This window comes from Cinclus cinclus, unplaced genomic scaffold (assembly GCF_963662255.1).
Source record: "Cinclus cinclus unplaced genomic scaffold, bCinCin1.1 SCAFFOLD_62, whole genome shotgun sequence".
NCBI lineage: Eukaryota > Metazoa > Chordata > Aves > Passeriformes > Cinclidae > Cinclus > Cinclus cinclus.
Genome location: NW_026912081.1, coordinates 31574 through 55161, shown reverse-complemented (window position 1 = coordinate 55161; position 23588 = coordinate 31574). Strand labels below are relative to the sequence as shown.

Below are 23588 nucleotides of genomic sequence, written 5' to 3'. Positions count from 1 at the left end.
AGGCAAGTTGACTCCGAAAGGAGGCACTTTTCCCCAGGAAGCCAAACTCAAGAACCCTCAATGCAGGTGTCATTTTGTGGGGCGCGTTTGGGCCTCCGATGGCAGCCAGGTTTGGAGGAGGGGGCAGCTTTGGTCTGGGAGAAATCCTCGTCCTTATGGAATTTTTGGAGGCAAAAGCCCAGGACGGGCCACAGGCAAGTTAGGCAAGTTGGCTCCGAAAGGAGGCACTTTTCCCCAAGAAGCCAAATTCAAGAACCCACAATGCAGATGTCATTTTGTAGGGCGCGTTTGGGCCTCCGATGGCAGCCAGGTTTGGAGGAGGGGGCAGCTTTGGTCTGGGAGAAATCCTCGTCCTTCTGGAATTTTTGTAGGCAAAAGCCCAGGACGGGCCGCAGGCAAGTTAGGCAAGTTGGCTCCGAAAGGAGGCACTTTTCCCCAAGAAGCCAAACTCAAGAACCCACAATGCAGATGTCATTTTGTAGGGCGCGTTTGGGCCTCCGATGGCATCCAGGTTTCGAGGAGGGGGCAGCATTCTTCTGGGTGAAATCCTCGTCCTTCTGGAATTTTTGTAGGCATAAGCCCAGGACGGGACGCAGGCAAGTTGGCTTTGAAAGGAGGCACTTTCCCCCAAGAAGCCAAACTCAAGAGCCCACTTGGCAGATGTCATTTTGTAGGGCGCGTTTGGGCCTCCGATGGCAGCCAGGTTTGGAGGAGGGGGCAGCTTTGTTCTGGGAGAAATCCTCGTCCTTATGGAATTTTTGTAGGCACAAGCCCAGGACGGGCCGCAGGCAAGTTGGCTTTGAAATGAGGTACTTTCCCCCAAGAAGCCAAACTCAAGAGCCCACTTGGCAGGTGTCATTTTGTAGGGCGCGTTTGGGCCTCCGATGGCAGCCAGGTTTGGCGGAGGGGGCAGCTTTGGTCTGGGAGAAATCCTCGTCCTTATGGAATTTTTGTAGGCAAAAGCCCTGCATGGGCCGCAGGCAAGTTGACTCCGAAAGGAGGCACTTTTCCCCAGGAAGCCAAACTCAAGAGCCCACTTGGCAGATGTCATTTTGTAGGGCGCGTTTGGGCCTCCGATGGCAGCCAGGTTTGGAGGAGGGGGCAGCTTTGGTCTGGGAGGAATCCTCGTCCTTATGGAATTTTTGTAGCAAAAGCCCGGGACGGGACGCAGGCAAGTTGGTTTTGAAAGGAGTCACTTTTCCCCAAGAAGCCAAACTCAAGAGCCCACTTGGCAGATGTCATTTTGTAGGGCGCGTTTGGGCCTCCGATGGCAGCCAGGTTTGGAGGAGGGGGCAGCTTTGGTCTGGGAGAAATCCTCGTCCTTCTGGAATTTTTGTACTCAAAAGCCCAGGACGGGCCGCAGGCAAGTTAGGCATTTTGGATCCGAAGGGAGGCACTTTTCCCAAAGAAGCCAAACTCAAGAGCCCACTTGGCAGATGTCATTTTGTAGGGCGCATTTGGGCCTCCGATGGCAGCCAGGTTTGGAGGAGGGGGCAGCTTTGGTCTGGGAGAAATCCTCGTCCTTATGGAATTTTTGGAGGCAAAAGCCCAGGACGGGCCGCAGGCTAGTTAGGCAAGTTTGCTCCGAAAGGAGGCACTTTTCCCCAAGAAGCCAAACTCAAGAACCCTCAATGCAGATGTCATTTTGTGGGGCGCGTTTGGGCCTCCGATGGCAGCCAGGTTTGGAGGAGGGGGCAGCTTTGGTCTGGGAGAAATCCTCGTCCTTATGGAATTTTTGTAGGCAAAAGCCCTGCATGGGCCGCAGGCAAGTTGACTCCGAAAGGTGGCACTTATCCCCAGGAAGCCAAACTCAAGAACCCTCAATGCAGGTGCCATTTGTGGGGCGCGTTTGGGCCTCCGATGGCAGCCAGGTTTGGAGGAGGGGGCAGCTTTGTTCTGGGAGAAATCCTCGTCCTTATGGAATTTTTGGAGGCAAAAGCCCAGGACGGGCCGCAGACAAGTTAGGCAAGTTGGCTCCGAAAGGAGGCACTTTTCCCCAAGAAGCCAAACTCAAGAGCCCACTTGGCAGGTGTCATTTTGTAGGGCGCGTTTGGGCCTCCGATGGCAGCCAGGTTTGGAGGAGGGGGCAGCTTTGGTCTGGGAGAAATTCTTGTCCTTATGGAATTTTTGTAGGCAAAAGCCCAGGACGGGCCGCAGGCAAGTTAGGCAAGTTGGCTATGAAAGGAGGCACTTTTCCCCAAGAAGCCAAACTCAAGAACCCACAATGCAGATGTCATTTTGTAGGGCGCGTTTGGGCCTCCAATGGCAGCCAGGTTTGGAGGAGGGGGCAGCTTTGGTCTGGGAGAAATCCTCGTCCTTATGGAATTTTTGGAGGCAAAAGCCCAGGACGGGCCGCAGGCAAGTTAGGCAAGTTTGCTCCGAAAGGAGGCACTTTTCCCCAAGAAGCCAAACTCAAGAACCCTCAATGCAGATGTCATTTTGTGGGGCACGTTTGGGCCTCCGATGGCAGCCATGTTTGGAGGAGGGGGCAGCTTTGGTCTGGGAGAAATCCTCGTCCTTATGGAATTTTTGGAGGCAAAAGCCCTGCATGGGCCGCCGGCAAGTTGACTCCGAAAGGAGGCACTTTTCCCCAAGAAGCCAAACTCAAGAGCCCACTTGGCAGATGTCATTTTGTAGGGCGCGTTTGGGCCTCCGATGGCAGCCAGGTTTGGAGGAGGGGGCAGCTTTGGTCTGGGAGAAATCCTCGTCCTTATGGAATTTTTGTAGGCAAAAGCCCTGCATGGGACGCAGGCAAGTTGGTTTTGAAAGGAGGCACTTTTCCCCAAGAAGCCAAACTCAAGAGCCCACTTGGCAGATGTCATTTTGTAGGGCGCGTTTGGGCCTCCGATGGCAGCCAGGTTTGGAGGAGGGGGCAGCTTTGGTCTGGGAGAAATCCTTGTCCTTATGGAATTTTTGTAGGCAAAAGCCCAGGACGGGCCGCAGGCAAGTTAGGCAAGTTGGCTTTGAAAGGAGGCACTTTTCCTCAAGAAGCCAAACTCAAGAGCCCACTTGGCAGGTGTCATTTTGTAGGGCGCGTTTGGGCCTCCGATGGCAGCCAGGTTTGGAGGAGGGGGCAGCTTTGTTCTGGGAGAAATCCTCGTCCTTATGGAATTTTTGTAGTCTAAAGCCCAGGTCGTGCCGCAGGCAAGTTAGGCATTTTGGCTCCGAAAGGAGGCACTTTTCCCCAAGAAGCCAAACTCAAGAGCCCACTTGGCAGATGTCATTTTGTAGGGCGCATTTGGGCCTCCGATGGCAGCCAGGTTTGGAGGAGGGGGCAGCTTTGGTCTGGGAGAAATCCTCGTCCTTATGGAATTTTTGGAGGCAAAAGCCCAGGACGGGCCGCAGGCAAGTTAGGCAAGTTTGCTCCGAAAGGAGGCACTTTTCCCCAAGAAGCCAAACTCAAGAACCCTCAATGCAGATGTCATTTTGTGGGGCACGTTTGGGCTTCCGATGGCAGCCATGTTTGGAGGAGGGGGCAGCTTTGGTCTGGGAGAAATCCTCGTCCTTATGGAATTTTTGTAGGCAAAAGCCCTGCATGGGCCGCCGGCAAGTTGACTCCGAAAGGAGGCACTTTTCCCCAAGAAGCCAAACTCAAGAGCCCACTTGGCAGATGTCATTTTGTAGGGCGCGTTTGGGCCTCCGATGGCAGCCAGGTTTGGAGGAGGGGGCAGCTTTGGTCTGGGAGAAATCCTCGTCCTTCTGGAATTTTTGTAGGCAAAAGCCCTGCATGGGACGCAGGCAAGTTGACTCCGAAAGGAGGCACTTTTCCCCAAGAACCCAAACTCAAGAGCCCACTTGGCAGATGTCATTTTGTAGGGCGCGTTTGGGCCTCTGATGGCAGCCAGGTTTGGAGGAGGGGGCAGCTTTGGTCTGGGAGAAATCCTCGTCCTTATGGAATTTTTGTAGTCTAAAGCCCAGCACGGGCCGCAGGCTAGTTAGGCAAGTTGGCTTTGAAAGGAGGCACTTTTCCGCAAGAAGCCAAACTCAAGAGCCCACTTGGCAGATGTCATTTTGTAGGGCGCGTTTGGGCCTCTGATGGCAGCCAGGTTTGGAGGAGGGGGCAGCTTTGTTCTGGGAGAAATCCTCGTCCTTCTGGAATTTTTGTAGGCACAAGCCCAGGACGGGCCGCAGGCAAGTTGGCTTTGAAAGGAGGCACTTTCCCCCAAGAAGCCAAACTCAAGAGCCCACTTGGCAGGTGTCATTTTGTAGGGCGCGTTTGGGCCTCCGATGGCAGCCAGGTTTGGAGGAGGGGGCAGCTTTGTTCTGGGAGAAATCCTCGTCCTTATGGAATTTTTGGAGGCAAAAGCCCAGGACGGGCCGCAGGCAAGTTAGGCAAGTTGGCTCCGAAAGGAGGCACTTTTCCCCAAGAAGCCAAACTCCAGAACCCTCAATGCAGATGTCATTTTGTGGGGCGCGTTTGGGCCTCCGATGGCAGCCAGGTTTGGAGGAGGGGGCAGCTTTGGTCTGGGAGAAATCCTCGTCCTTATGGAATTTTTGTAGTCTAAAGCCCAGCACGGGCTGCAGGCAAGTTGGCTTTGAAAGGAGGCACTTTCCCCCAAGAAGCCAAACTCAGGAGCCCACTTGGCAGATGTCATTTTGTAGGGCGCGTTTGGGCCACTGATGGCAGCCAGGTTTGGAGGAGGGGGCAGCTTTGGTCTGGGAGAAATCCTCGTCCTTATGGAATTTTTGTAGGCAAAAGCCCAGAATGGGCCGCAGGCTAGTTAGGCAAGTTGGCTTTGAAAGGAGGCACTTCCACCCAAGAAGCCAAACTCAAGAGCCCACTTGGCAGATGTCATTTTGTAGGGCGCGTTTGGGCCACCGATGGCAGCCAGGTTTGGAGGAGGGGGCAGCTTTGGTCTGGGAGAAATCCTCGTCCTTATGGAATTTTTGTAGGCAAAAGCCCAGGACGGGCCGCAGGCAAGTTGGCTTTGAAAGGAGGCACTTCCACCCAAGAAGCCAAACTCAAGAGCCCACTTGGCAGATGTCATTTTGTAGGGCGTGTTTGGGCCTCCGATGGCAGCCAGGTTTGGAGGAGGGGGCAGCTTTGGTCTGGGAGAAATCCTCGTCCTTATGGAATTTTTGTAGGCAAAAGCCCTGCATGGGCCGCCGGCAAGTTGACTCCGAAAGGAGGCACTTTTCCGCAAGAAGCCAAACTCAAGAGCCCACTTGGCAGATGTCATTTTGTAGGGCGCGTTTGGGCCTCCGATGGCAGCCAGGTTTGGAGGAGGGGGCAGCTTTGGTCTGGGAGAAATCCTCGTCCTTATGGAATTTTTGTAGGCAAAAGCCCAGGACGGGCCGCAGGCAAGTTGGCTTTGAAAGGAGGCACTTCCACCCAAGAAGCCAAACTCAAGAGCCCACTTGGCAGATGTCATTTTGTAGGGCGCGTTTGGGCCTCCGATGGCATCCAGGTTTGGAGGAGGGGGCAGCTTTGTTCTGGGAGAAATCCTCATCCTTATGGAATTTTTGTAGGCACAAGCCCAGGACGGGCCGCAGGCAAGTTGGCTTTGAAAGGAGGCACTTTCCCCCAAGAAGCCAAACTCAAGAGCCCACTTGGCAGGTGTCATTTTGTAGGGCGCGTTTGGGCCTCCGATGGCAGCCAGGTTTGGAGGAGGGGGCAGCTTTGGTCTGGGAGAAATCCTCGTCCTTATGGAATTTTTGTCGGCAAAAGCCCTGCATGGGCCGCAGGCAAGTTGACTCCGAAAGGAGGCACTTTTCCCCAAGAAGCCAAACTCAAGAGCCCACTTGGCAGATGTCCGTTTGTAGGGCGCGTTTGGGCCTCTGATGGCAGCCAGGTTTGGAGGAGGGGGCAGCTTTGTTCTGGGAGAAATCCTCGTCCTTCTGGAATTTTTGTACTCAAAAGCTCAGGACGGGCCACAGGCAAGTTAGGCAAGTTGGCTCCGAAAGGAGGCACTTTTCCCCAAGAAGCCAAACTCAAGAGCCCACTTGGCAGATGTCATTTTGTAGGGCGCGTTTGGGCCTCCGATGGCAGCCAGGTTTGGAGGAGGGGGCAGCTTTGGTCTGGGAGAAATCCTCGTCCTTATGGAATTTTTGTAGGCAAAAGCCCAGGACGGGCCGCAGGCAAGTTGGCTTTGAAAGGAGGCACTTCCACCCAAGAAGCCAAACTCAAGAGCCCACTTGGCAGGTGTAATTTTGTAGGGCACGTTTGGGCCTCCGATGGCAGCCAGGTTTGGAGGAGGGGGCAGCTTTGGTCTGGGAGAAATCCTCGTCCTTCTGGAATTTTTGTAGGCAAAAGCCCTGCATGGGCGGCAGGCAAGTTGACTCCGAAAGGAGGCACTTTTCCCCAGGAAGCCAAACTCAAGAACCCTCAATGCAGATGTCATTTTGTGGGGCGCGTTTGGGCCTCCGATGGCAGCCAGGTTTGGAGGAGGGGGCAGCTTTGGTCTGGGAGAAATCCTCGTCCTTATGGAATTTTTGGAGGCAAAAGCCCAGGACGGGCCGCAGGCAAGTTAGGCAAGTTGGCTCCGAAAGGAGGCACTTTTCCCCAAGAAGCCAAACTCAAGAGCCCACTTGGCAGATGTCATTTTGTGGGGCGCGTTTGGGCCTCTGATGGCAGCCAGGTTTGGAGGAGGGGGCAACTTTGGTCTGGGAGAAATCCTCGTCCTTATGGAATTTTTGGAGGCAAAAGCCCAGGACGGGCCGCAGGCAAGTTGGCTTTGAAAGGAGGCACTTCCACCCAAGAAGCCAAACTCAAGAGCCCACTTGGCAGATGTCATTTTGTAGGGCGCGTTTGGGCCTCCGATGGCAGCCAGGTTTGGAGGAGGGGGCAGCTTTGGTCTGGGAGAAATCCTCGTCCTTATGGAATTTTTGTAGGCAAAAGCCCTGCATGGGCCGCCGGCAAGTTGACTCCGAAAGGAGGCACTTTTCCCCAAGAAGCCAAACTCAAGAGCCCACTTGGCAGATGTCATTTTGTAGGGCGCGTTTGGGCCTCCGATGGCAGCCAGGTTTGGAGGAGGGGGCAGCTTTGGTCTGGGAGAAATCCTCGTCCTTCTGGAATTTTTGTACTCAAAAGCCCAGGACGGGCCGCAGGCAAGTTGGCTTTGAAAGGAGGCACTTTCCCCCAAGAAGCCAAACTCAAGAGCCCACTTGGCAGGTGTCATTTTGTAGGGCGCGTTTGGGCCTCCGATGGCAGCCAGGTTTGGAGGAGGGGGCAGCTTTGTTCTGGGAGAAATCCTCGTCCTTCTGGAATTTTTGTACTCAAAAGCCCAGCACGGGCCGCAGGCAAGTTAGGCAAGTTGGCTCCGAAAGGAGGCACTTTTCCCCAGGAAGCCAAACTCAAGAACCCTCAATGCAGGTGTCACTTTGTGGGGCGCGTTTGAGCCTCCGATGGCAGCCAGGTTTGGAGGAGGGGGCAGCTTTGGTCTGGGAGAAATCCTCGTCCTTATGGAATTTTTGGAGGCAAAAGCCCAGGACGGGCCGCAGGCAAGTTAGGCAAGTTGGCTCCGAAAGGAGGCACTTTTCCCCAAGAAGCCAAACTCAAGAGCCCACTTGGCAGATGTCATTTTGTAGGGCGCGTTTGGGCCTCCGATGGCAGCCAGGTTTGGAGGAGGGGGCAGCTTTGGTCTGGGAGAAATCCTCGTCCTTATGGAATTTTTGTAGTCTAAAGCCCAGCACGGGCCGCAGGCTAGTTAGGCAAGTTGGCTTTGAAAGGAGGCACTTTCCCCCAAGAAGCCAAACTCAAGAGCCCACTTGGCAGATGTCATTTTGTAGGGCGCGTTTGGGCCTCCGATGGCAGCCAGGTTTGGAGGAGGGGGCAGCTTTTGTCTGGGAGAAATCCTCGTCCTTATGGAATTTTTGGAGGCAAAAGCCCAGGACGGGCCGCAGGCAAGTTGGCTTTGAAAGGAGGCACTTCCACCCAAGAAGCCAAACTCAAGAGCCCACTTGGCAGATGTCATTTTGTAGGGCGCGTTTGGGCCTCCGATGGCAGCCAGGTTTGGAGGAGGGGGCAGCTTTGGTCTGGGAGAAATCCTCGTCCTTATGGAATTTTTGTAGGCAAAAGCCCAGGATGGGCCGCAGGCAAGTTAGGCAAGTTGGCTTTGAAAGGAGGCACTTTTCCCCAAGAAGCCAAATTCAAGAACCCACAATGCAGATGTCATTTTGTAGGGCGCGTTTGGGCCTCCGATGGCAGCCAGGTTTGGAGGAGGGGGCAGCTTTGGTCTGGGAGAAATCCTCGTCCTTCTGGAATTTTTGTAGGCAAAAGCCCAGGACGGGCCGCAGGCAAGTTAGGCAAGTTGGCTCCGAAAGGAGGCACTTTTCCCCAAGAAGCCAAACTCAAGAACCCACAATGCAGATGTCATTTTGTAGGGCGCGTTTGGGCCTCCGATGGCAGCCAGGTTTGGAGGAGGGGGCAGCTTTCTTCTGGGTGAAATCCTCGTCCTTCTGGAATTTTTGTAGGCATAAGCCCAGGACGGGACGCAGGCAAGTTGGCTTTGAAAGGAGGCACTTTCCCGCAAGAAGCCAAACTCAAGAGCCCACTTGGCAGATGTCATTTTGTAGGGCGCGTTTGGGCCTCTGATGGCAGCCAGGTTTGGAGGAGGGGGCAGCTTTGGTCTGGGAGAAATCCTCGTCCTTATGGAATTTTTGGAGGCAAAAGCCCTGCATGGGCCGCCGGCAAGTTGACTCCGAAAGGAGGCACTTTTCCCCAAGAAGCCAAACTCAAGAGCCCACTTGGCAGATGTCATTTTGTAGGGCGCGTTTGGGCCTCTGATGGCAGCCAGGTTTGGAGGAGGGGGCAGCTTTGGTCTGGGAGGAATCCTCGTCCTTATGGAATTTTTGTAGCAAAAGCCCAGGACGGGACGCAGGCAAGTTGGTTTTGAAAGGAGTCACTTTTCCCCAAGAAGCCAAACTCAAGAGCCCACTTGGCAGATGTCATTTTGTAGGGCGCGTTTGGGCCTCCGATGGCAGCCAGGTTTGGAGGAGGGGGCAGCTTTGGTCTGGGAGAAATCCTCGTCCTTCTGGAATTTTTGTACTCAAAAGCCCAGGACGGGCCGCAGGCAAGTTAGGCATTTTGGCTCCGAAAGGAGGCACTTTTCCCCAAGAAGCCAAACTCAAGAGCCCACTTGGCAGATGTCATTTTGTAGGGCGCATTTGGGCCTCCGATGGCAGCCAGGTTTGGAGGAGGGGGCAGCTTTGTTCTGGGAGAAATCCTCGTCCTTATGGAATTTTTGTAGGCACAAGCCCAGGACCGGCCGCAGGCAAGTTGACTCCGAAAGGAGGCACTTTTCCCCAGGAAGCCAAACTCAAGAACCCTCAATGCAGGTGCCATTTTGTGGGGCGCGTTTGGGCCTCCGATGGCAGCCAGGTTTGGAGGAGGGGGCAGCTTTGGTCTGGGAGAAATCCTCGTCCTTATGGAATTTTTGTACTCAAAAGCTCAGGACGGGCCGCAGGCAAGTTAGGCAAGTTGGCTCCGAAAGGAGGCACTTTTCCCCAAGAAGCCAAACTCAAGAGCCCACTTGGCAGATGTCATTTTGTGGGGCGCGTTTGGGCCTCTGATGGCAGCCAGGTTTGGAGGAGGGGGCAGCTTTGGTCTGGGAGGAATCCTCGTCCTTATGGAATTTTTGTAGCAAAAGCCCGGGACGGGACACAGGCAAGTTGGTTTTGAAAGGAGTCACTTTTCCCCAAGAAGCCAAACTCAAGAGCCCACTTGGCAGGTGTCATTTTGTAGGGCGCGTTTGGGCCTCCGATGGCAGCCAGGTTTGGAGGAGGGGGCAGCTTTGGTCTGGGAGAAATCCTCGTCCTTCTGGAATTTTTGGAGGCAAAAGCCCAGGACGGGCCGCAGGCAAGTTAGGCAAGTTTGCTCCGAAAGGAGGCACTTTTCCCCAAGAAGCCAAACTCAAGAACCCTCAATGCAGATGTCATTTTGTGGGGCACGTTTGGGCCTCCGATGGCAGCCAGGTTTGGAGGAGGGGGCAGCTTTGGTCTGGGAGAAATCCTCGTCCTTATGGAATTTTTGGAGGCAAAAGCCCAGGACGGGCCGCAGACAAGTTAGGCAAGTTGGCTCCGAAAGGAGGCACTTTTCCTCAAGAAGCCAAACTCAAGAGCCCACTTGGGAGATGTCATTTTGTGGGGCGCGTTTGGGCCTCTGATGGCAGCCAGGTTTGGAGGAGGGGGCAGCTTTGGTCTGGGAGAAATCCTCGTCCTTATGGAATTTTTGTAGTCTAAAGCCCAGCATGGGCCGCAGGCAAGTTAGGCAAGTTGGCTTTGAAAGGAGGCACTTTTCCCCAAGAAGCCAAACTCAAGAGCCCACTTGGCAGATGTCATTTTGTAGGGCGCGTTTGGGCCTCCGATGGCAGCCAGGTTTGGAGGAGGGGGCAGCTTTGGTCTGGGAGGAATCCTCGTCCTTATGGAATTTTTGTAGCAAAAGCCCGGGACGGGACGCAGGCAAGTTGGTTTTGAAAGGAGTCACTTTTCCCCAAGAAGCCAAACTCAAGAGCCCACTTGGCAGGTGTCATTTTGTAGGGCGCGTTTGGGCCTCCGATGGCAGCCAGGTTTGGAGGAGGGGGCAGCTTTGGTCTGGGAGAAATCCTTGTCCTTATGGAATTTTTGTAGGCAAAAGCCCAGGACGGGCCGCAGGCAAGTTAGGCAAGTTGGCTTTGAAAGGAGGCACTTTTCCCCAAGAAGCCAAACTCAAGAGCCCACTTGGCAGGTGTCATTTTGTAGGGCGCGTTTGGGCCTCCGATGGCAGCCAGGTTTGGAGGAGGGGGCAGCTTTGTTCTGGGAGAAATCCTCGTCCTTATGGAATTTTTGTAGGCACAAGCCCAGGACGGGCCGCAGGCAAGTTGGCTTTGAAATGAGGTACTTTCCCCCAAGAAGCCAAACTCAAGAGCCCACTTGGCAGGTGTCATTTTGTAGGGCGCGTTTGGGCCTCCGATGGCAGCCAGGTTTGGCGGAGGGGGCAGCTTTGGTCTGGGAGGAATCCTCGTCCTTATGGAATTTTTGTAGCAAAAGCCCGGAACGGGACACAGGCAAGTTGGTTTTGAAAGGAGTCACTTTTCCCCAAGAAGCCAAACTCAAGAGCCCACTTGGCAGGTGTCATTTTGTAGGGCGCGTTTGGGCCTCCGATGGCAGCCAGGTTTGGAGGAGGGGGCAGCTTTGGTCTGGGAGAAATCCTCGTCCTTCTGGAATTTTTGTAGGCAAAAGCCCTGCATGGGCCGCAGGCAAGTTCACTCCGAAAGGAGGGACTTTTCCCCAGGAAGCCAAACTCAAGAACCCTCAATGCAGGTGCCATTTTGTGGGGCGCGTTTGGGCCTCCGATGGCAGCCAGGTTTGGAGGAGGGGGCAGCTTTGGTCTGGGAGAAATCCTCGTCCTTATGGAATTTTTGTAGGCACAAGCCCAGGACGGGCCGCAGGCAAGTTAGGCAAGTTGGCTTTGAAAGGAGGCACTTCCACCCAAGAAGCCAAACTCAAGAGCCCACTTGGCAGGTGTCATTTTGTAGGGCGCGTTTGGGCCTCCGATGGCAGCCAGGTTTGGAGGAGGGGGCAGCTTTGGTCTGGGAGAAATCCTCGTCCTTATGGAATTTTTGGAGGCAAAAGCCCAGGACGGGCAGCAGGCAAGTTAGGCAAGTTGGCTCCGAAAGGAGGCACTTTTCCCCAAGAAGCCAAACTCAAGAGCCCACTTGGCAGATGTCATTTTGTGGGGCGCGTTTGGGCCTCTGATGGCAGCCAGGTTTGGAGGAGGGGGCATCTTTGGTCTGGGAGAAATCCTCGTCCTTCTGGAATTTTTGTAGGCAAAAGCCCAGGACGGGCCGCAGGCAAGTTGGCTTTGAAAGGAGGCACTTCCACCCAAGAAGCCAAACTCAAGAGCCCACTTGGCAGGTGTCATTTTGTAGGGCGCGTTTGGGCCTCCGATGGCAGCCAGGTTTGGAGGAGGGGGCAGCTTTGGTCTGGGAGAAATCCTCGTCCTTCTGGAATTTTTGGAGGCAAAAGCCCAGGACGGGCCGCAGGCAAGTTAGGCAAGTTTGCTCCGAAAGGAGGCACTTTTCCCCAAGAAGCCAAACTCAAGAACCCTCAATGCAGATGTCATTTTGTGGGGCACGTTTGGGCCTCCGATGGCAGCCAGGTTTGGAGGAGGGGGCAGCTTTGGTCTGGGAGAAATCCTCGTCCTTATGGAATTTTTGGAGGCAAAAGCCCAGGACGGGCCGCAGACAAGTTAGGCAAGTTGGCTCCGAAAGGAGGCACTTTTCCTCAAGAAGCCAAACTCAAGAGCCCACTTGGGAGATGTCATTTTGTGGGGCGCGTTTGGGCCTCTGATGGCAGCCAGGTTTGGAGGAGGGGGCAGCTTTGGTCTGGGAGAAATCCTCGTCCTTATGGAATTTTTGTAGTCTAAAGCCCAGCATGGGCCGCAGGCAAGTTAGGCAAGTTGGCTTTGAAAGGAGGCACTTTTCCCCAAGAAGCCAAACTCAAGAGCCCACTTGGCAGATGTCATTTTGTAGGGCGCGTTTGGGCCTCCGATGGCAGCCAGGTTTGGAGGAGGGGGCAGCTTTGGTCTGGGAGGAATCCTCGTCCTTATGGAATTTTTGTAGCAAAAGCCCGGGACGGGACGCAGGCAAGTTGGTTTTGAAAGGAGTCACTTTTCCCCAAGAAGCCAAACTCAAGAGCCCACTTGGCAGGTGTCATTTTGTAGGGCGCGTTTGGGCCTCCGATGGCAGCCAGGTTTGGAGGAGGGGGCAGCTTTGGTCTGGGAGAAATCCTTGTCCTTATGGAATTTTTGTAGGCAAAAGCCCAGGACGGGCCGCAGGCAAGTTAGGCAAGTTGGCTTTGAAAGGAGGCACTTTTCCCCAAGAAGCCAAACTCAAGAGCCCACTTGGCAGGTGTCATTTTGTAGGGCGCGTTTGGGCCTCCGATGGCAGCCAGGTTTGGAGGAGGGGGCAGCTTTGTTCTGGGAGAAATCCTCGTCCTTATGGAATTTTTGTAGGCACAAGCCCAGGACGGGCCGCAGGCAAGTTGGCTTTGAAATGAGGTACTTTCCCCCAAGAAGCCAAACTCAAGAGCCCACTTGGCAGGTGTCATTTTGTAGGGCGCGTTTGGGCCTCCGATGGCAGCCAGGTTTGGCGGAGGGGGCAGCTTTGGTCTGGGAGGAATCCTCGTCCTTATGGAATTTTTGTAGCAAAAGCCCGGGACGGGACACAGGCAAGTTGGTTTTGAAAGGAGTCACTTTTCCCCAAGAAGCCAAACTCAAGAGCCCACTTGGCAGGTGTCATTTTGTAGGGCGCGTTTGGGCCTCCGATGGCAGCCAGGTTTGGAGGAGGGGGCAGCTTTGGTCTGGGAGAAATCCTCGTCCTTATGGAATTTTTGTAGGCACAAGCCCAGGACGGGCCGCAGGCAAGTTAGGCAAGTTGGCTTTGAAAGGAGGCACTTTTCCCCAAGAAGCCAAACTCAAGAGCCCACTTGGCAGATGTCATTTTGTGGGGCGCGTTTGGGCCTCTGATGGCAGCCAGGTTTGGAGGAGGGGGCATCTTTGGTCTGGGAGAAATCCTCGTCCTTCTGGAATTTTTGTAGGCAAAAGCCCAGGACGGGCCGCAGGCAAGTTGGCTTTGAAAGGAGGCACTTCCACCCAAGAAGCCAAACTCAAGAGCCCACTTGGCAGGTGTCATTTTGTAGGGCGCGTTTGGGCCTCCGATGGCAGCCAGGTTTGGAGGAGGGGGCAGCTTTGGTCTGGGAGAAATCCTCGTCCTTATGGAATTTTTGTAGGCAAAAGCCCAGCACGGGCCGCAGGCTAGTTAGGCAAGTTGGCTTTGAAAGGAGGCACTTTTCCGCAAGAAGCCAAACTCAAGAGCCCACTTGGCAGATGTCATTTTGTAGGGCGCGTTTGGGCCTCCGATGGCAGCCAGGTTTGGAGGAGGGGGCAGCTTTGGTCTGGGAGAAATCCTCGTCCTTATGGAATTTTTGTAGCAAAAGTCCGGGACGGGATGCAGGCAAGTTGGTTTTGAAAGGAGTCACTATTCCCCAAGAAGCCAAACTCAAGAGCCCTCAATGCAGATGTCATTTTGTAGGGCGCGTTTGGGCCTCCGATGGCAGCCAGGTTTGGAGGAGGGGGCAGCTTTGGTCTGGGAGAAATTCTTGTCCTTATGGAATTTTTGTAGGCAAAAGCCCTGCATGGGCCGCAGGCAAGTTGGCTTCGAAAGGAGGCACTTTTCCCCAAGAAGCCAAACTCAAGAGCCCACTTGGCAGATGTCATTTTGTAGGGCGCGTTTGGGCCTCCGATGGCAGCCAGGTTTGGAGGAGGGGGCAGCTTTGGTCTGGGAGAAATCCTCGGCCTTGTGCAACCATTACTTACCTATGTACTTTTGGTTTTCCCTGGAGACAGAACAAAGCTGTCACAAATACACCCACACGAGTGCCAGGTGGAACTCAGCTGCTGAGTCTCTCCAGGAGACAAATCTTAACCGCAGCCTGGTGCACTCTGTGTGCCCTTTCACATCTAGAGGTTCCTATTACTGCCAGCAAATCTTCCCCAGCTAATGTAGAGTTATCCTCCCCCCCCAAATTGTATCCAATTCTCCCCAAAATTCTGTCTACATTTCATCAAACTCCTGCCCAAATTTGCCCGAAAAAATCCCTCAAATTCCCCCCAAATTCTATTGAATTTCCTCCAGTTCCCAGCGTAATCCTCTCAAATTTCCATCAAATTCCTCCTCAAAATTCCCCCCAAATTTCCCAAAAAAATTCTATCAAATTCCCCCCAAATTACATCGAATTCCTCCCCAAAATTCCATTGAATATCCACAAAAGAAGTCTCTCAAACTCCCCAAAATCTCCCTCAAAAAATCTCTCAAAAATCCCCAAAATCTCACCAAAACTTTTCCTTAAATCCCATCAAATCCCTCCCCTAAATTCCATTAGAACCGCCCAAAATCTTCCCAAATTCCCCTTAAATCCCCCTAAAATTCCATCATTCCCCTAAAAGAATTCCCTCAAACTCCCCCAAATTATCCCAAAAAATTCCCTCAAAATCCCCTCAAGTTCCATTCAATTTCCCCCAATGAATTCCCTTCAATTCCATCTAATTCCTCCTAGAAATTCCCTCAAATCCACCTAAAATCAAAAATCCCCCAAAACTTCCTCTGAGTTTCCTCAAAATCCCGTTAAATTCCCCCAAATCCCCTCAACTTCCCCCAAAAAATTTCCCCCAAATTCCATCAAATCCCCCCAAAATGCCCCAAATTGGGACTTTGGAATCGATCACGGAATCATCAATCCAGGTGAGATACATATACTTATAAATGCATTTACATTTATCATTTTATATGTCTGTATTTATTTCTTGTATATTTGTATATTTATCTACTCTTTATATTGTTTATACTTATATTATTTTTTTAAAAACTTGCCTCTAACCAAATAAAAACCATTAAAACATCTATTTTAAACAATACTTAAATGTTTATTTCTCTTTTCATCTCTTTAGACTTAGATTTATACATTATATATTATGAAAATATTTGCATTATTTATATTCTACACTATATATTTGATATACATTTGTTACTTATCTTTGTTTATATTTATATAAATATATTTTAACCTACTTTTTATTCTTTATATTTATATTACCTTTTAAAAACCCTGCCTCTAATCAAGCAAAAGCCAATAAAACACTTATTTTTAAACTATATTTAGGGCATTTTTAAATTTCTGGTTTTCATGCATTCGACACCCACCCCTAACCAAAAGTACCTGCTGAAAGGAAGCTGAGATAAATTGAAAGAGCCTCTTCACTGAAATGAGAGTTCTGATCCCAGCTGAGCCCACAGAGGGAATGAAGTCCCTTAGCAAAGGCTGGGGTCAATATACCCCTGATGGGGCTCACCTGTCATTCCTGGGAAAAAGGAGGAGCAAATCCCACAAGCTACAAAAGCCCTCAGAGGAACTGCAGCTGTTTGACTGCTCTGACTTAAATTCAAAGACAGTAAATTCAAGGTGAGAAAAGTATTTTTTTCAATACAGAAGAAAGCTCTTCAGGTAAATGATGATGCTTTCTTTTTTTTTTGCTACAACTCCTTTGAGTAAAAGGGCTGAAATCTGGTTGGAGATAAAACTTTGTGTTTCAGCAGCATAGCTAAATAAGCTGGATATTTTATTAAGCTGTGTAATTGTTCATTAGTGGTTGCTGAGTAGTACTCCACATGCGATTAAGTAGAGTGGATAAAAACAGTAATGAGATGAATGGTGTCTCACTGGGACCTCTATTTAGGGCTATCTACATTATAAATAAAAACAAGAAGAACAGATTGCCAGGTGATGTTAGGGTTACGTGTGTGGCAGGTTCACTCTCATCTGACATACCTGGTACTGGGGCACAGGTAGAAGTGCCCTGAAATGCAATTTTAAACCCTTAAAAGGCTGAAAAGGGCAGAGCTTCCCTCAAGTGAACCCCTTCAGAAGAGGAAATGGGGCAGTTTCCTCCACTTCCACCGATACAATGGCAAGTAAATGGCTTCTCTCTTTTAATTTAATCCCCTAAAATATTGGGAAAATAGGGGTTTCTCTCAATTTAAATCTTCACAATGATGGAAAAAGGGGGATTTCTTCCACTCAAACCCTTAAAAAGAAGGGACAACTGGGCTTCCCCCTCAATTTAAATGACAGAATGAAGAAACTGCAGGTGTTACCCTTAATTCAAAGCCATAAAAGAGCATTGTCAAGGTTCTCCTCTTCCACTTGAACTGGAAATGAATGGAAAATGGGGATTCCCTGTCAGTTGATATCCCTGACATCATGGAAAAAGCAGGGTTTTCTCCAACTGATACCAGTAAATCACAGGGGAAGGAGATTCACCCACAGTCCAAACACAGACAACTAGGGAAAAGAAAACGTTTTCTCTCAACTTGAAATTATTCTCTCTTAATAATGCAGGAACTCTCCTGCACCCAACCTGCCACCACTTAGAAACCTGGCTGTTGTTTTGAGTGCCAACTGCTTCCTCCAAGCTGCCATCAGGAAACTGGGAGGGCGAGTTTTGTTTCCCACGAAAAACGGGCAACATTTCTGTCATGGTCTGTGTTCCAGGGACTGGGCTTCTGCCTGCTAAAGTTCCAAACAGAGTAGGAATTCTCCCAGATCCACCACTTAGAACCCTGGCTCAAGGACTTTCAATACTAAATTGTTGTTTTTCTTTTGTTTTTTTCCCCAAAGTGTGGCATGTCTGTGAGTAAAACCTGGATCGTAGCCCTGAAAGGCAACCGAGAGCCTGGTTTAGACCAGGCACAACCAACAGGCCATGAACTGGAGATTGTTTCTAATATCTATATTAAAAATAACGAGCAACATACAGGTGTCTCTTTAGTCAGAACCTCAGAGATCTGTATAAAGGTGCTGTACAATATATTTACAGCCATACATTGTGTAGCATGCCAAGGCTAAGTCTGATACAGGACGTGGAGATACAAGGTCTATGGAAGGAGAAATCACACACAGGTAAGACGTGATCAGGTCACGTGAACACACAGAAAATAGGGAGTAGTTGATGGCAGGGAAATCGTTTCAGTGAGGCCAGTTTATCCCTCCACGATCTTGGGGGTCGCCAGGGGGTCCCGGAGGAGCCCTCAGTAGACGAGGGGCAGCAGTCGGCGTGGGACACGCTGGCACAGACCCCCCCAGGCCCCCCCAAACCGGCGCTGCTGCCGCCGCTCCCCCACGACTGCTCGGAGCTCCCGGAGCGCAGCCCCTGCCAGGAGCAGCAGCAGGGGTGGGGACAGACCTGGGGGTGACAGGGGGTCAGGGGGAGGGACCACAGCCCTCAGGGGGACATGGAGGGCTCTGGAGGTTGTTGGGTAGGTGGGGGAGGGCAACTGGGAGGGTCTGGGTGTTGGGGAAGGGGGAGGGGAGGACCCAGGTGTTTGGGGAGAGACATCCAGCAAGGTCCCGGAGGGGCAGGGACAGGTTAGCAGGTATTTGGGAAGGGGGTCAGAGAGATCCCGGGGTGGCCCAAATGTCAGGGGGGCACTGGGGGGGGTGGGGAGGGAGGTGTTTTGGGGGGGTTCAGGGAACACCCAGGTGTCTACAGGAGCTTTGGGGGGCTCAGGTGTCTGCGGAGGGTTCGGGAGGGATACAGGGTTTTGGGGGGGGGGGGGGAAGGGTCCAGCAGAGGAGGGGGAGGTGAGAGGGGGTCTCACCGCAGGGAAGGGTCCAGCCCAGTGCCATCAGCAGCTCCCCGAGGTCATCGGGGCGGCGCACGAGCCCCCACCAGCCCCCTGCCAGCAGCACGTGCCCTGTGGCCGTGGGGACTGTGGGGAGACCTGAGGGGCAAACAGGAGTTCACAGAGTCCCGGGGTTCAGGGCTACCAGATTTGGGGCTCCTCGGCGTTTCGGGTGTCCCGGGCTTGGGTGTCTCACCAGCCACTCGGGGGTCTTGAGGGTCCCGGCTGAAGAGTTTCCTCTGGGTGGTGGCGCCGTGGAAGATCCACAACCCCAGGGCTGGGGGGACGTGAAGGGGGACGTCAGGGCCCCCTGAACTGCCCCCAGACTCCCCAGAGCTTCTCACTGACACCCCTGAAATCTCCTCAGCTCCCCCTGAACCTGCACCACCCCCATTCCACCCTACTGTCCCCCCATTCTCCCAATTAACCCCCAAATAATCCCTATTTGCCCCCATTAGCCCCAAATCCTCCTAGTTCCCCCAAAATCTCTTCCAGCACCTCCCATTAATCCCGAAATACTCCCCAGTGCCCTCAATTCCCCGTTTGCTCCCCAGCACCCTCCCAACTCCCCTGGTGCTCCCCTGTGCCCACCGTAGAGCCCCCCACAGGCGGCCCCCCCAGCTCCCCCCAGCCCATTTTGGGGTCTCCGCAGGAGCAGCAGCGCTGGGAGGGGACCCCCGAAAGGGTCCCAGGCCAGAGCCCCGAAGACCCCCAGGAACCCCCCAGGGCTAGGGGGGGAATTCCCACTCAGCTCCTGGGAAAGGGGAGAGAGGTGAGACCCCCACAGCCCCCCCCCACCCAAACACACCAAGTTTTTGAGGACACCCTGGGGACCCCAGAGCGGCTCCCACTGCTCCTCCCACATCCCCTGGAGTCCCCCCATGCCTCCCCACCCCTCCCATGGCCCCCGTGCTGTGCCTCCCCCATAGGGTCCCACTCTCCTGGGGGAGTTCCCCTCACCAAGGGAGACCCCCGCTGTCTACCCCCATGAAGTTTCCCACCACCCTGTGCCCCTCGACCCCCTCACATGTGGTTTCCCCTCACTCATCTCCCCGTGACCCCCCTACCCATGTGGCCCCCCGTGTCCCTCCCCCGTGTCCCCAGCACGCCTCCACGTGTGACGATCCCCCCCGCGCCCCCCCACCCTGAGGCGTCGCAGCACCGGGACCCCCTGAGCAACCACCACGAGCGTGAGAGGCAGCGACGGGGACCCCCAGAGCCGCTGCTGTTCCCCCAGAGCCGCTGCCAGCACCAGCACCTGGGGAGGACATTGGGGGGGGCAAACAGGAAGGTAAAGGTGGGGGTCACAGGTAGGACACGGGGGACATGGGGTGGGGGGACACAGACGGGAAACGACGGGGGAAAGGAAGAACCCATCAGCCTCCTGTGCTTGCCCGTTATCCCAGTGATCCCAGTGCTCCCAGCCCTCCCAGGCTGCCCGCACCAGCCCCAGCTGCCCCCCTTCGTTCTCCGTAGATCCTACAGCACCCCCCTGTGCCCACCCAGCGTCCCTCATTTGTACCCCCAGTCCCCTCCCAGTGCCTTCCCATTCCTCTCAGTGCCCACCCAGTCTCCCCCCAAGCCCTTTCCAGTGGTCCCCAGTTCTCCCAAGTCCCTGTGGAGCTCCTCCGAGTCCCCACCAGTCGCTCCCGATGCCCCCAACCCCCCCCGCTCCCTCCCAGTGCCGCCGTACCCAGGCGCAGAGCCCGACCCGCTCCCAGTGCAGACTCTCGGGGGGCTCCAGCGGGGACCCCAGCTCTCCCCCCACGAAGAATTCGTACACGGGGTGTCCTGGGGGTGGGAGGGAGCGTGGCCTCAGCACTCCAGGAGAACCCCAGCCCCCCCCCCAGCACACCCAGCCCCCCCCCAAGGCTCCTCCCAGACCCCCCCCCCCATGACACCCACAGCCTCCACAGCCCTCTCCCAGCACGGAGACCCCCCTCCCCCAGCCCGCTACGACCCTCCCCAATTCCCTCCCCATCTCCCCCCCGCTCACCACTGCCCCCCCCCCGCAGTCGCCGCCGAGCGAGGAGGACGAGCCCGAGGCCGAAGGCGACGCTGGATGCGGCCGCCGCCAGAGGGGGGAGGAGGGGGCACAGGGGGGGCAGGGGGACCCCCAGGGCCAGCGCCCCGCCCAGGGCCCCCCCCAGCGCCAAGAGCCCTGAACCGGCGGCAGGGAGAGCTGCGACCCTCGAAGTGACCCCCCCCCCCCGCCCCCCCCAAACGGAGCCTTGGCCGACCCCCAACCCCCGCCCAGGCTCCCACCGGGATCCCCGGCCCCTCCCGATCGCTGAGCTCGGACCCCCGCCCGGCTCCCTCAAGGACCGCCGAGGGCCCCCCCACTCACAGCCGAGGTCCCGGAGGGGTCCTGGAGTGTCACCGGGGGTCTGCGGGCAGCGGAGTCAGCGTGACTCCCCAACTGCCCCCACCTCCACACCCCTGACGCCCCCCGACCTCACCGAGTCCCCTCCCCTCTCCCGCAGACCCCCCCCAGCCCATCCCCGTGCCCCCCACCCCCCAAAATCCCGCTCCTCTCCCCGTGACCCCTCACCCTCGGGGGTCTCCAGCAGCTCCCGAGCCCGTGCGCGCCCACCCAGGCGACGACGAGTGCGAGGGTGGGGGGGGTGGGCAGGGCGAGGGGGGGGGGTCCCGCTGCCCTGCCCCTCCCCCACGCAGGTGCTCACGATCGCCACGAGCCCCAGCGGCAGCAGCAGGGTCAGAGCCCCCACGCCTGGGGGGGTGTGGGGATCGGCTGAGCCCCCCCCCCCCACCCCCAAAAAAGGGTCTTGGTGTGTCCCCCTCCCCAAAAAGGGGACACGGTTACTCCCCCCCCCGCAAGGCGGCCGAGGGGCCGGGTGCGCCCCCCCCTCCCCGGAGAAATGGTCCCCAGTGGGACCTCGACCCCTCCCCAGAAGGCTCCGGACACCCCTCCCCCAGCCCCTAAAAGGCATCAGGAGCCCTCGCCCTCAGCCCCACCCCAAAAAGGGGACTCGGTTGTGCCCCCACCCTCCAAAACAGAATCCTCCTTTCCCCCCCCCCCCCCTACCCCAGGGCCCCCCAAATTCCAGCTCGGGGGGCGGTGGGGCTCGGGAGGGCTCCATGGGTGAGGGGGCGCGGGGGGGGACAGCGGGTGTTGAGGGATTCCCGCACGCCCGGACTCCGCCCCCGCGGACATGGATTGGCCCAAGTAACCACGCCCCTTGGTGGGTGACGTCACCGCGCCACGCATTGATTGGCTGCAGCACTACCTCTCCCCACTCTTAAAGAGACAGAGTCCCCTCTTTACGGTGGTTTGTGACGTCACAAAGTACGTAATCATACAGGCATCATAGCCACGGCGTAAACTTGTTTAATGAGTAACAAATGGGGAGGGGGCTTCCACGGCCTGGAGGTGGCACATGGAGGGGGTCTCACACATCATGTCTACCATGGGGGGGGGGTGTCCCTCACAGGGTTCTGTCCCACCAGAGCCCCCTGCCCGGGGTCTCACAAGGCAGGGGGCTGTGCATGGGGAGGGGGGTCCTACCCCGGGGGTCTCCAGGGTCCCATGAGAGTCCCACAAGCGTCTCTCTAGCATGGGGCGATGTTCCACGGGGGTCTCCTGGGAGTCCTGGGGTCACTCCACAACCAGGTGGAACCTCTCGGCCTCCTCGAACTGGGCGTTCATGGAGGCAGCCCAGGCCTCCAGCTCTGAGAGCTGGGTGGGAAATGAGGAAAGGGGGGGTCAGGGAGGCAATGGGGGGACAACGGGGAAAGGGGGGGAAAGGGGGCAATGAGGAAAAGGGGGATAAGTGGGGAAATGGGAACAATGGGGAAGAAATAGGGGAGTTGCAAGGAGCAACAGGGTGAGGGCAATGAGGAGGCTTGGTTTGGGAGGTACTGGGGGAGTCAGAGGGGGTGAGGGTCCTGTAGGTGCATGGAGGGGTCCTGGGGGGGCTATGAGAGCACCAAGGGGGTTATGGAGTCCTGGGGTGGGGGGTCTGGGAGGGAAATCAGGACACTGAGGGGGGACATTGGGACTCCAGGGGAGCAGGGGGGGCCCTGAGGGGCCGTGCAGACAATGGAAGGGTCACAGAAAGGTCTCTGGGAGGTCCTGGTGGTATGGGGGGGGGAGCAGGGAGCACAGGGGGTCCCAGGGTGGGTGTCACTCACATCAATGGGCACCACCTTCTTCTTCCTCTTGCGCTCGGGGCCAGCACCGATGCCGGGGAGGTCAAGGGGGGGGATCTGAGTGGGCTCGGGGGGGGCTGTGGGGGGCAGATTGAGGGGGAGGGGGCTCAGCGGGAGCCCCCCCAGCCCTCGAGGGGTGCCCCCCCCCTCCAGGCGGCTGTAGGAGCGTCGGACCCGGGAGGCCACGGGAGGGGGGGTGGGGGAAGGGGGGGCACCGGGGGGACAGGGGTCGTTCTCCTTCTGGCTCTGAAGCTGTGGGGAGGGTTGGGGGTGTCAGTTTGGAAAGGGGAGGGCAGGGTGGTCCCCGGATTACCAGGAACCCCCTCTCCCCAGTGCGTCCCCCCACCACACACCTCTTCGAACTCACCCGGGGGCTCCGTCGGGGTCGGTCAAAGTCCTGTGGGGGAGGGGAGGAGCCTGTGAACCCCAAAACCAGGAACTCTCCCCAAGCCCGAGACGACCCCCTAAACCCTGGGGCTCCTAGATCACCCCCAAGGATCCCCCACAACCCCCGGGAGCTGCCCACGAACTCCTGGGACCCCCTTATGGCACTGAGTGCCTCCAACCCCTCTGAACTCCCCAGAACTCCCTTGGGACCCTCCCCAAAGCCCTTGGTGATCGCCCCCGACCCCCTGAACCGTCCCCGAGACCCCGGAATCCCCCGCCCAGCCCCGGGATCTCCTCCAGTCCCCTACTCACGGGGCTGCAGGACGGGGGTGCCCAGGGAGGGCCACCCCGGGGAGCCGAGACCACCAAGCGCTTGGAGCTGCGTCGCGTCACTGGGGGGGAAGATGGGGAGGGGGTGGGGGTCGTGACCCCCAAGTGCCCCCCGGGACTCCCCGCGAGCCCCTCCCAGGGACACCCTAAGCCTCACAGAACCTCCCCAGACCCCGATACGGACATCCTCATCCCCATGAACCTCCCGACCCCAAACCCCCTCTGGATCCCTCCAAGACGCCCCCAGCCCCAATAGATCCCACCCCCGATAGCCCCTGCCCCTCCCCCTCCCCACAGTCTCCCCAAATACTCCCTCGGGAGCACCCCAGCCCCAAATGCCACCCACGGGCTCCCCCTCAGGACCTCCCCAGACCCCGAAGAGCCTCAGGAGCCCTCCAGACACCCCCAGACCTCACCCCTCGGGGTCGCCCCCACCGAGGGCCGCCCGCCGCCAGCTCCCGCCATGGCCATTCGAACAGACGGATGTGACGTCACTCCCCGCGCCGCGCGCATGCCCGGCAGCTGTTCAGCCGCCATCTTGGGTGT

At 56.0% G+C, this 23588-nt stretch overlaps 2 protein-coding genes across 2 annotated transcripts; both read right to left on the bottom strand.

The window, feature by feature from the left end:
- Positions 1-17014: 17014 nt before the first annotated feature.
- On the bottom strand, positions 17015-21256 carry TM7SF2 (transmembrane 7 superfamily member 2). The gene is given in 11 exon segments (XM_062514210.1): positions 17015-17716; positions 18132-18254; positions 18352-18432; positions 18747-18909; positions 19300-19413; positions 19849-19946; positions 20152-20316; positions 20503-20542; positions 20707-20799; positions 20801-20886; positions 21202-21256. Coding segments are annotated over 11 exon segments (1173 nt in total). The 3' UTR covers positions 17015-17561.
- Positions 21257-21493: 237 nt separating this feature from the next.
- On the bottom strand, positions 21494-23547 carry CDCA5 (cell division cycle associated 5). Its single transcript, XM_062514208.1, has 5 exons — positions 23459-23547; positions 23025-23104; positions 22693-22722; positions 22308-22577; positions 21494-21852 (listed from the first exon to the last, which is right to left on the bottom strand). The coding sequence occupies exons 1-5, from the start codon at positions 23511-23513 to the stop codon at positions 21772-21774; spliced, it is 516 nt and encodes a 171-aa protein (XP_062370192.1). The 5' UTR covers positions 23514-23547; the 3' UTR covers positions 21494-21771.
- Between the last annotated feature and the right edge of the window lie 41 nt (positions 23548-23588).